The sequence below is a fragment of the Liolophura sinensis genome, chromosome 12 (genome assembly GCF_032854445.1).
Source record: "Liolophura sinensis isolate JHLJ2023 chromosome 12, CUHK_Ljap_v2, whole genome shotgun sequence".
Taxonomy (NCBI): domain Eukaryota; kingdom Metazoa; phylum Mollusca; class Polyplacophora; order Chitonida; family Chitonidae; genus Liolophura; species Liolophura sinensis.
Window position 1 is genome coordinate 6,902,651 of NC_088306.1, and position 13,497 is coordinate 6,916,147.

Sequence of the window (13,497 nt, forward strand, 5' to 3'; positions counted from 1 at the left end):
TAACTGAAAATCTACACACTCTCGGTTTAAATAGAACGAGGTCGTGCGTGCCGCTCTGCAGGGAGTTCCCCGTTTTATTTTTCCTGTCTGCAAAAAAGCTTACTATCCAGACTGAAAGCATGATTACGTTTCACTTAAACAGAAAACCAGCCATATAAGCTTCGTATAAACATGCTGGAATTACCAGGAACAGCTATGCTTTTTAATATGCTAACAACAAATTCCAAAATCTGAAACAAAAAGGAAACATGGCGTTTAACAGAATATGGTTTGTACTATATCCTATGTTAAAAATATCTTTTAAATATTTTATTACAGCACTGTCATCGACAACTCATTTTTTAGAAACAAATAAGGATATGTATATTGAACTCTTCTCAGAATATTTGAGATCTATATAGAATGTTACAGTGTCCTCAGAAATATATATGTGTTCTTTATTAGAATGTGACACAAACCATATATATCACAACCAATTAAGGCATGCACACAAATCTTTAGTGGCATCTCACAACTGACATCTCCGTGAATACAGCCTACACTGCCATCAATCCCGATCGTGTGTGGGAAGGTCTAGCAGCAACCAGCGTCTAGTTTCTAGTTTCCAGTTTCTGTGTCCAGTTTCCCCCACTATAATGCTGTCCGCCGTCGTGAAAGTGAAGAATTATAGAGTACGACGTAAAACACCAATCAAATAGATAACGAGATCTAACGAGTGCGATCGCTGTGAGGTCAAGTCCATCTTATGCTAGCCTCCTCTACGGTCGTACACTAAAACATTAATCTGTTAATTTTAACAAAAATTCTGTTGCGTGAGTAATGCTAGAATGCATTGTAACACAATATTCTGTCATATCCAACATAATGTCCCGTTAGTGTAATAGAATTTTAATGTTGATTTAACACAATAGATATGTCTCAAAGACTTTTCGGGGTCTCCATGGCTTAGCTGGTTAGCGCGCTAGCGCAGCGTAATGACTCAGGAGCCTCTCAGCAATGCGGTATCTGTAAGTTCAAGTCCAGCTCATGCTGACTTCCTCTTCGGCCGTACCTGGGAAGGTCTGACAGCAGCCTGCAGGCTTTTCCCCGGACTCCCCGGTTTCCTCCCACCATAATGCTGGCCGCCGTCATATGAGTGAAATATTCTTGAGTACTGCATGAAACACCAATCAAAGAGATCAAATAAATCAAATATTTGTATGAAGTCAGTCAGGTTTATGTGTGTAGCAACTGGAGTGCCTGGAGTTTCAGGGAAATCACCGCATTTCGCACATAGCGTTACCCGCACGTTATTCCATGGAGACCAGTAGTTTACGTGAAACGGGTACCTGACAAACCTGGAACTTGTGACTTAAAGCCACTACCGCAACAATGCGAGCTAGATTCGAACATACGACCTCATCAGTGAAGGCCAAACAGTCGCAGCCCATCAACGGTTTACAAATGCACAGGAATTTCAACATACGCGTATTACCGGTAGTTAGGCATCTATACATCTCCGCCTTTTTCAGGGACAGTGCGTGCGTACATGACATGCATGCTTGGTCTGTAGAGCCTGACATTATCGTGCCAAAATAATCACCCAATATCGGGCGCTTTGTGAAACGGACGTAAGTAAAGACAGGCGGTGTTGCCAGTTCTAGCTCTTCTTGGCGTGCTGACAACTTAATTACATTCCAATGATTGTAACGACCTGGCCGTTTATGACGACACTGTGAACTCGAATGGTAAGACGCGACTGTTTAAAGGACATATTGCCGAAAGAATTTCAGATTTTTTCAGTTGATCTAGCTAAATACAAAAATGAGTTGTGTCTCCTAATAAACGCCTATAATTTTCGAAAAATTCCACTGAAGAGAATTACTTGGGGAAACCCGTCACTAGTGTATTACTGCATTAGTGTTCCCACAATGCAACGTTCGCCCGTGAATCGCACATGTAAGCAATATAAGTCTAGGAAACCAAATACAATCTTCGTTTCTATCGACCATATATTATGAAGTAATCGTAATTCGCAGCGATCTGTACGGCCGAACTGAAGTTACGTGGTGCCAACACAATGCAAAACAGTGTCGCGTCTGACATTTGGATTTCGATGAATAGCTGCCGTCGTCTACACTACAAGGGGACGTAACCTAGTTCAAAGTCAATCTTCGGCCACGTTTCTATATATAGCGACTGGAGTGAGTAGATAGACGAAGAGAAATCTCGGATAAAACTAAGCACTCGATTGTCCATTCAAAGTTAGAGATGTCAGTAGACATTTTGACGTCTTAACTTTACGCAGATGACGTTTAATATAACGGCACAATTCCTTTGACATATAATGACATAAGTTGCCATGGTAATTACAATCAACTTAGCCAATGATCGCTTTGTGGGACACGACAAGGCCTCAAAACGTAATACGTTAAATCTAATCTTTTGTAGTTATTCAGTGCGTCGTAAAACTTGCACATGACCAAAAAGCATTTAGATATGATCAACCGTGATTCTAACCTAAGTCTTACATCAGATACAGATGATACAATGATCAAAGGTGCATTTATAGCTATCAGTTATTATAGTTTTATCGTTGCTTTCAATTTAAATGTCAGTGATGTAAAGAGGAAATTGAAACGAAAATATAAATTCATCTTTTCAAGGAATATAAATTTTTGTGTAGCTAACATTTATTTAAGCCTTTCCAAACCTAAGATACTAGAAGTCCGTATCTTGAATACATTATTTTCTCAATTGCCCGAAACATATTACTGAACGTGACAATGACACATACATATAAGTCGTTGAACTTTCTCATATGTTGTATATATGTATGTATATATGAAACAAATAATTACAGTTCCTCACATGTTTGAGATATACATACAACAAATGGTTGAACGTTTTCATACGCTTGATATTTGCGCCGATTAAGAGTCTGAACGTTCTCATACGTGTGAGATTTGTATGCATTAAATGCTTGAACGTTCTCATACGTTTGAGATTTGTATGCATTAAATGCTTGAATGTTCTCATACGTCTGAGATTGATATGTATTGAGTAGGTGAACGTTCACATACGTTTGAGATTTGAGCACATTAAGTATCTGAACGTTCTCATATGTTTGAGATTTGCACTCATTAAGTGTCTGAAGGTTCTTATACGTTTGAGTTTTGCACTCATTAAGTGTCTGAACGTTCTTATGCGTTTGAGGTTTGCATTCATTCACTATTTGAACGTTCTCATACGTTTGGGATTTGCATGGATTAAGTTGCTGAAAGTTCTGGTATGCTTGGGATTTCAGTGGTCGTTGATCCTTGTCGTCCTTTTAAGATCTACATGCAACACATGATTATGTTTGACATTTACATATATCAAAGTCTTACACGTTCGTTTGATCTGAGTATATACACAAGAAATTGATCTGACATTCGCATCTTTGGGACTCTGATACAACAAATGATTCAGATTTCACACGTATTCATTTATTGCATATATGTATGAAACCATCCGATTTTCACCTACGTCTGGGACTTCATATATATAAAAGTAATGCAACAAATGAATTGACATTGGTGCGTATTTGCTATATTTAAGTATCAGTCTCACAACTTCGCCTTTAATTGTGAATAGAAGGCTAAAGGATACAAAAAACGTGTTGCTTTATTTCTTAAAAAGCATTTGAGGCCTGATGAATTCCTACATATAAAGTTATAGCTATACTAATTGATTTCAGTCCGAAGTAAAGCAACCTGCAGCGGTGATACCTTTATAGCTGTCACACTATTTTGTGTGATGAAAATAGTGTGTATAGCAGGCTGGGCCCACAAAGCCGGTTAGTTCACCGTTGATTTGATTTATGTTTTTATTTGATTGGTACTTAAGAATATATCACATATACGTCGGCCATTAGCACCATAATTGGAAGGAAACCGTGTAGAGTTCACCGGTGACGTCATTTACGAAAATTTCCGAGCATTGCCGGTAAAGGTGCCTAAAATATGTCCCAAAAAATGAGATTTTTTTTTTACCAGAAAAAAAAAATGTCTGCATTATTTTCGCATTAGTTACCCACACAGCAGTAATCTTCGCTTCGGAATTTCTTTTTTGTTTGTGATGTAAATGGTTATCTTCACACCTTGGGGATTATCATTTCGCCTATCTCCAATTTCTAATTTCAAACAAAAGACTAGGCGAAATGAGACTACACCAGTCGTTTAAGGCTACCTGGCCGTAATTGACCCCCCTCCTACTCGTCCCTCACCCACACAACAGTCAGTCTCACCAGCTGATGCCCTCCACGAGGCAGCGAATCATCCAAATGATAGTGGGGTGATAATTCTACAGTATTAGAAATACATATAAGTGTATCAACTATGTAATTACTTGTGTACCATTAGAAATACTTTAACCTGTTTACTTTCTCACGGCCAGTGCAAGTTCAGTGTGTATAGTAGAATTAGCACGCCGGATCAGGTAGCGCACACACATGCACCTTAGTCATACTGATAAGATTGTATAAAAAAGGATATGTCTACGTTTACTGTGTAATGAATTCGCGTATATTTTATCGGTAACTTCCTAGTAGTTTAAATTCGTTTTGACACTGATGTCATCGAAAAGCCATATTGTAAAGGTATATACACATGAGATAAAAAAAAATAGAATTCTGCTTGAGAGCCAAGTTTTTAACGGCCGTTTCACAAGGACAGGCGGGTCTCATCGACAGCTAGAACTTGCCGTGAATGTGCGGGCTACACGGCGTACAGGATTACAAAATAAATTTCAAATCTACTGCGCTTAACAGGCTCTGACCTTGGCCTGCATAATCCATTTATGTGTACACGAAAAGACGCAATATGAATGCATAAAAGCATTCACGTGTAGTATTTTTCACTGAATTATGTATGAAAACTGTTCTTGTCCTAGTTGGATATGTGAAATTTTGTATGCGGAATATATGCCGTCGAATATATGTATGTGGAATCTCTTTGGGCATAGACAGAGCGTCAAACACCAATGAAAATGAATAACACAAATCAGTTTAAATTAGTTTTGCTACAGCCGTGGTGCCGCAGCCATATCCTATCGATAAATATATCCTTGGAGAAGTTTTTGTATTTGTCTCTTGTACGGACACAACTGGAGTACCTCTATATACCCACCCTTTCAGAAATACATTTGCGACAAAATTGATCATGTTCAAAATAGTTTGTCAGATTTTTGTGGTCTATGTCTAATCTAAGCTATTCGTCGTTACAGTGCACACATCTTGAGTAATTCTAGAACAGTGACGGGTAGTAGTATGCAATTAACATCACTGCATTTTTTTGCGGATGGTCCTCGGTATATAATTATGTAATGTACATGTATACAAGTTCCAGCTGTTTAGCCATGTCGATACACAGGTAGAATAAAAAACCCTGACTGAAGAAAATTGACTTGAACGATTGAAATGAGTTATACAACTAGACTAAAGGTGTATATGCCATAATCGTGGGAAACAAGTGGACTCCAAAGAAAGCCTTTATGGCCGCTTTGGTCTATATAAATATACATGTGCATGTATATACTAACAGTATGTTAAATGCAAACCCTGGGGCCTGGGCGACCGAGGGATTTTAGCAGGCCAGCGCGGCGCTATGACTTAGCAACCTCGCATGCACCAATGTGGTCGCCGTCAGTTCAAGTTCAGCTCATGCTGGCTTCCTCTTCGGCAGTACGTTCAAAGGTTTGATAGCAACCTGTGGATGGTAGTGGGTTTCCTCCCACCATAATGATGGCCGCCATCGTATATAAAGAGAAATATTCTTGAGTGTGACGTAAAACACCAATGAAGTAAATACATAAATCAAAGTGTTAAAATGATACAATATGCCGTAAAAAGTGAGCGACAGCCTTTTGAAATGTTACACCTATAGTCATGATTATCTCTGGATAATTACAATGCCGTACCTGACGCCTTAAAAGTGTTAATATAACAACTTATGCAACATTTTCTAAGCATTTTTGAAAATGTAAAATATTTAATTACTGAGATAATGTTACCACCAAACATTATAAATGTATTCCCTCCTACCCCATCGTCAAAGTGTTGGATTTAACATTATTAAAGTAATATTTAACATTTTCAATTTTAAGAGTGGTAATTATATTATAGAACTACACTGTACTATACACACCATCTTAAGTGACGTTACGGATTGATAAGATCTCAACCCCCGATGTGATAACAATACCACATTTTGAGTAATTCTAGACTTGTGACCTATATTGCACCTACAATCACTGCATTTTCTTTTTTTTTAGTTTCCGACTTAAGACATGGTGCTAGAAGGCGTGTAATTAGCTACTACCCAAACATATGCATGGACCGTTGGAATAAAACCGAAGTTGAGGTACGGAGCCGTACGTGCTACTATACGGCCTAAATGCTTACTGGTTCAGACTTGTATCCTTGTAGTAGATCGTACGTGTGTACTTGTAAGCTCTATACACCGCTAAGTGCTATCTTTTAGGTAAGATTTCTCAGAACCACACGTAACCGTGAGGTATAACCACAAATCATTGATAGATAAGACCATGTCCTATGTCGCGTGTGAGGGGTCAATCAGAGCGCGTCCAGACTCGAAGCTCTATTAAGTTAACATACTTGTAAAGCTTATTTCTCAGCAGTAACGCACATACAATGCCCATAGTATGGCCAGGTATGACTGTCTGAAAATGTGCTACTTGACGGCCTATTGTAGTTTAAAAAAAGCTACAAGACGACCTTAAATTTGAAATAGTAAATTTTGCTGTAGTAAATATATGACATGTAAATGCAACACTTATTTTTAGTGCGTATGGGTGTATCAACAATTAAAAATAATTACAACAATATTTTTGAAGGCAGATATTTACACTTTATCTACTCTTTAAAAGGGGGCCTCCCTGGCCGAGGTGGTTAGCTTGCCAGCGCGGCGCGGTGACACAGGAGCTTCTCACCAATGCGCGCTTTGAAGTCAAGTCCAGCTCATGCTGGCTTCTCTCCCGCTGTACGTATGAAGGTTTTCCAGCAACGTGCGGATAGTCCTTGGTTTCACCCGGGCCCTGCCCTCTTTCGGCGGCATAATGCCGACCGCAGTTGTATAAATGAAATATTCTTGTAAACACCAGTCAAATAAAACAAATATATACACATCTTAAATGTGTACTACTGAAATTGTGTACCTCTAGGGGCCGTCCACATCTTGTTTAGTTTACCTCGCCAGTTACATGTATTTACATGTACTTGTGAAAACGTGTCTATGAAACAGTACACTTTGGCTCTTAGCAAAATAATATAATAAAATGAGTCGGCATGTTGTCTGTATCAAATACATGTTTGAAAAGAAATGCATTCAGGCATAGGCCTATGCCGTGTTTTTCAAACGACAGACCAGTAATACTTAACTCTCCATACTTAGCGAGATGTTGAACTATTCCCACGTTATAGACATCTTGGAATATATGACATGTGAGTTAACTTGATCATTTTGTGGTTTTGAAAGGCACTCATGAGCAATTATGGCTATGAATCAGTAACCAATACAGCCTAAAAGGCTATATACACATCACCTATGGCAGCCAGCTGTTTCGGTAAATGTGATAGCTTTCCCTGCATGGGAAGATGTTCAGAAAATCATTCTGAATACATTTATAGCATATTTTTGTGGTTTTCACCTGCATTGGTATCATTTATCACGTGTTTTTTTTTTAATTGTGGACAGGTGACGACATGTATATATATACTGTTTTGGAATACGTGACAATACAAGATATATACAATAAAGAATTTTATCTACAACTACCCACATATATCTTATACGGTTCATTGGTTTCACAACTATCTGTGGTTTTGGTATACTAACGTAATCCGAATTTGTGGGTTTTAACTGGGTCTAACATAACAGGTTTTACTGAATTATAAATAGGCTATAGCAGTACGCATAACATCTGTGGATCAGTGGCAGAGTATACATACATATTATATACATGTTCGTGTCTATCTTGGAGTATATAAGTTTGAATTAACCACGCGATCCACATCAACAAACAAGGCTAGCATACATGTACTACAGACCTGTTTCGTTAGGAAGTACGGACGCCCGTTTGAGACAATTGACTTGAAGGAAAGAATTATCTAAAACAATTCTTGGAATCGAGTATTAACTCTGGATGATTTGTGTGTGTGTGTGTGTGTGTTTTTGCATTATGCAGTGTCCATTCAAATAATTGCTTAATATACCGAGGTCTTGGATATCACCTGTAGGTCCATACTGCATGCATGTCCTGCAAGAATCTATACTTGTTAACTTCGCCGATGAGTTATAGAATCACTCATTCGTGCATTTGCGATGGCGCATGTCATTGGGAAGCATCACATTAAAGGGCTACAGAATCGACACTGACTGGCTGACAGTGGACAATAGGGTTTCCTGGGTTAAATCCGGCAGTCGTGATCATGCTTGAATAAATCTGCCATACCTAAAATTCAGCATCGCCTGCATGGACTTGCCTATCTCTCACCCCAGCAAATTAGAATCAATTTTGTATCCCTTTAAAAACGTAAGCAGTTAATTAGGAAAATGGTACCCCCTAAAAAACACCTGAGTGTTATCAGCAAGCTGTATATTTATTTATTTCATGAGTGCTTTAGACCGTACTTAAGAATATTTCACTTATACCACGGCGGCCAAACATTATGGCAAGAAAAAATCCGGACAGAGCGTGAAGGAGGGGGGGGGGGGGGGGGAGGGTATGTATGGGAAACTCACGACCATCCGCAAGTTGCTGCAAGTCCTTCCCACGTACGGCCGGTGTGAAAGTCAGCATGAGCTGGACTTGAACTCACAGCAACCGCATCCTGTTCCTGTGTCATTACCAACCGAGCCTCATATGCACATTTTACGGTTCAAATCGATGATAAATTTCTTTAAAATCATTTTAACACTGTAAATAGTGCGGGTATTTCCTGAAAGCCAATAATCTTATATATTCTTTGTAAATACCGAAAATTTGAATTGACTAGCGAATACGTATTTTTTTTCGCAAAAATGATTTATTTATTTATATGATTGGGTTTTTACACAGTACTCTAGAATATTTAACTTATACCACGGCGGTCAGTATTATGGTTGGATGAAACCGGACAGAGCCCGCGGGAAATCCACGATCATCTGCAGGTTTATGACAAACTATCCCTGCCACGCGCAACACTAGTGTGAATTGAACTGGAACTCACGTCGATCGCAGTGGTGACAGGCTCCTGTGTCACTGCGCTGTGAGTTAAAATCGCGTTGCGTTTTACCGTATATCTAGAAACAGTGCATGGATTTACTAAACACATGCAGGACACAAGGGAGAAAAACTGTCACCATTCCTTATAAACCTGACAATTAATTTATTTTATTTTGGATTTTTACACCGTACTCAAGAATATTTCACTTATACGACGGCGGTCAGCATTATGGTGGGTGGAAAGCCACCTGCCAATTAAACTGAACTTAAAAGCACAACTGTTCGACTCGAAGCTATATTCGAGAAAGTGACTGAGTGGCTGATTAAATGAATAACTCTTGTTTAACCATGTCGGTTAAAAATTCACTTAAACGTTGGGGCCTTTTTTTTTTTTTTTAGTGGAATAGAGTGGGGGTTGGTGTAGATGGGTGTGAAGGATTTCGGTTGCTTCCCACTATATGCTGGCCGCCGTTCTCGTTTATGTCTATGTTTATTTATTTATTTCATTGTTGTTTTACGCTTACTCAAAAATAGTTCACCTGTTCAACAGTGTTCAACAATGTGGGGTTAGGAAACCAGGCAGAGCCCCAGGGGAACCCACGCACATCTGCAGGTTGTTGGTTGACCTTCCCACGTACGACCGAGAGGAAGCCAGTATGCGCAGCGACGGCAATGGTGAGAGGTTCGATCCTGGGTCATTACGCCTCGCTGGCACGCTGTGATCAGCTCGGCCACGGAGGCCCATTATAGTTTATAGTGAAACGTTCTTGAGTACGGCATAAAGCCACAGTCAAAATAAATAAATGAATCACTGTTTCTCTAGAGACGTGCTCGTAAAGACAATATATACGCATATAGCCCACAAGGACCGTGGCGTGCATAACTGCCGAGAACAGCTTTTTTTTCTTTTCTTCCAACTACGAACTTGTGCACTTGCGATACAAGTAAGTATTGATCACAGCCATCACAGAGAAAGTTGGACGCTTGAAATATCGTGTTCAGAATGTGGTGGATACACAAGAAGGTTTTATGTTCACACTTCGTCACATTATATATAATTATATCGCCATGAATGCTATAGCGTCTATAGCCTATGTGTATTTGAATTTTATATCCATTCGTTTAGATTTTCATTTAACTGCCGTAGTGAAATAAAAACTTCTTGCATTTAATACTTAGGCCAGTATAAGACTGTATGAGCTATCGCTCCTAAATAGGATGCCTGAACAAAACTTCTGAATTAAAGCCGCACCTAAAATTACAAGACTTGGGTTTCGACTTGGATCTCGGTATATTTGAATTCAGAAATCGCACTTAACCTAAGACACTTAAATACAAAAGGACAACGATTGAAGACCACCCTGTGTGAGCCTCATCTTTGGTCGTTCTTTAGGCTCAGGAGGAACGAAAGTAGTGTCAACAGGCATAACGAGGCTGACCTATTTCAGATCGAAGCGAGGTCAACCTGTAAAACTCGCCATTTTACAACAAATTTGTCACCCGGCTAAAGCAGGTAAGACAAGTTTTGACAGTTACTGATAATGAAAAAACGAACTTTTTGGCATGGACCCATGTTAGCTCTTAAGACTTTTTTTTGGATGACATATTTTGCCCCAAGTAGTTTCCCTGTGGCTGGTCGGTCAGTGTATACATGTTACCTGAAGCCCTGAGATAAAATTGGTAGGGACAAACCGTTTATTTAAAGGAGTGATTTATACCGCAGTTCCTGGACGATCGGGGAGTGGCCGGGAAAGTTTCTTTAAGATCAGTGTAAGAACTCTGTTCATCTGATCTCTTTGTGGAATCTGCTTGATTTTGGTGAAGAGTATTTGCAAAGGTTTGGAACGTAACAAGCCATTGGATGGCATTGACTTGATGTGGATCCAATAACTTAGTCTTAACTATGCATTTAACAGGTTGTTGTTGTTGTTAAATTGACAGTTTTGAGTCTAACTCACGGCTGGTAAGAAAACTTAACCAACAGGAGGTTGAAAGAATTCAGTTTGAGACTGTAACATGACCTCTGGAGTCCTCGAACATGCCGCAGTGATAAGTGTCTGGTATGGCCTAATGACCGGACGAAAAAACGCAGATTGGAGGTGCCAAGGCGGCTATAAATGCCGATTGCATGAAAACTAGCCCATAATTGAGCCAAACTCGAAGGATTTGGAAAAGAGGAGATTCCTAGCTATTTTGGGTATCAAACTACCCTTAGGTACACAACTCCATGTCACAATCGCTCAGACCCTTGGTTTGCTGGTTTTGCTGGGTTTTGCTATTAAACTGACTGCCAGCCACAATGTAAATGAAAAATTCTTGAAGATGGTTTTAAATAAAAATTCAGGTGAATAAATTAATAAATTTTCATTCAGAATGCAGTGTTTTCTCTCTTGACAGACAAAACCCTTTTTCTCGTGTGACGGTGTACCACCCCTAAGATGACAATGGGTGACGAGGATTTGTTTGCCAGCATGACTTTACCTGTCGTTATTGGACCGATATTAGAGAAGGTAAGCATTAGTTTTGTTAAAGGGTTTATCAAAGAACAGACAACTACATGTACCTGCGAGTTCCTCTTTATCGACGAGTGAATAGAAAAGTACTGCATTTCACCTAATGTTTGATACAGATAAAAATGCATTTTCATAAGCACATACATGTCTTAAAACGATACTTGTGATGCCAACTAACACTTATTATTCTGATGAGAAAAATACCACTAAGGTGAGCAATTCAGGCCTCAGCATAAGGATGAACGAGGGGATCGGAAAGTCGTTCTCCTGGATTTTCAGCCAGGAGATCGAAATTCTGATCACCCCTACATTGATCACCTTAAACTTACATAGTTCGGCTAATCTTGTATTGCGCGTTCCTTTTGACGGCTTTTCTGTATTCCGGTGGGGGGGTGGGTGACGTCATCCTCTAGAAAGATGTATGGTCACGCAATTTTTGCTTAGCCAATCATAGGTCACATTAAATATAAGTAGCCTACGCTCACCGATGCAAGCAGCCATTTTCTTTTTACAGACATCGGTGATCAGTTTTTTTTTCTATGTAAGCCAGCATAAAGTTTGTGCAGACTTTCCTGCACCGTCACACAAATTTTCCTCTGAATTTATGTTTTAGGAGATCGACAGGCGATTGGCCGTTCGATTCGCTTCTTATATCGAGACCTGCATTTAATAAGGTGGATGAATTAATTAGCATCAAGCAAAATCTGTCTCCTGAAAAATTCTAAACTTTAGAAATACAGTAATGCTATTTTAAAGTGCCTGATTTCAACACATAAAAGAGATAGGAAAGTAAAATCTTGACTCCCTGCTGGGCTGTTGTCAGGTCAGAGTTATACATGTATATAAAGGTGTTTCACTCGTGTGAACGCTTTGGTCCTATACTGCTTGGCTGGAAAAGTTTCTGGCAAACCACAGATTTGACAGAGAGGGTTGATCATTGCAAAGAAAAGTTTAAGCCAGCCTTGCCAAAACAATTTTGAGCCAGCCTCGCACAAACAATTTTGATCCAGCCTTGCGGGGGAAAGTTTAAGCCAGTGGAAGCATTTTATTTTTATGCTACATTCAAAGTATTACTGTCCCTACACGTACAACTTTGATCAAGTTATTTCATAAGATTAGGCCTTTAAAAAGTTAAAAAAAAAAGATTAATTTACAAAACCCACACCTCAGTAGTAAGCCGGCAAAATTTTATAAGCATATTCAGTGACTGAAAAATTCCTTTTTTTAGTTAGGAACCATTTGGTGATGGAGATGAAAAGAATTACTTGCCATTTTTGTGGCAAGTAGATGTATTATCTGTTTGCAAGGCTACTTTGAAAGATAAGTATGATGCATAAGCAGAGGATGTATAATATCCCCTGGAAAACATTCTTTTCTCCTTAAAAAAAAGCCAATGTGAGCAATGAAGCTATTGCATAACTGTTGAATTCAACAAAATGTTGAAACGGGAGATCAGCCAAAACTATGTGATATGAAAGTATTAACGCCCCACATAGTGGGGTTCCAGTTTTACTGCTAGTAAATGTCTGAGGATTACTTGTGATTAAATTATGACCAAAACTGCAAGTCAGGTTGAATACACTGCGGCTGATTTGTACATGTACAATATATGACTGCAGTGAGCTTTTTTTAGTGAGGCCTTCGAATAAACCGCTGTCCTTGGCAGGCCACTGATGATATATATCTATAATGTGGAAGTGAATTCAGATCTAGCTGTACATTTTATAGCATTTTCCCGCTT

General features: G+C 39.1%; 1 protein-coding gene across 1 annotated transcript in view; it reads left to right on the plus strand.

Annotated features, from left to right (window-relative positions):
• The first annotated feature begins 11,643 nt into the window (after window positions 1-11,643).
• The window catches only part of LOC135479518 (programmed cell death protein 10-A-like), a 15,099-nt gene continuing 13,245 nt past the window's right edge, over window positions 11,644-13,497 (plus strand). Inside the window, exon 1 of the mRNA XM_064759385.1 lies at window positions 11,644-11,753. Coding sequence (XP_064615455.1) covers window positions 11,682-11,753 — 72 coding nt within the window. The 5' untranslated portion in view covers window positions 11,644-11,681. The remainder of the gene's footprint in view (window positions 11,754-13,497) is intronic.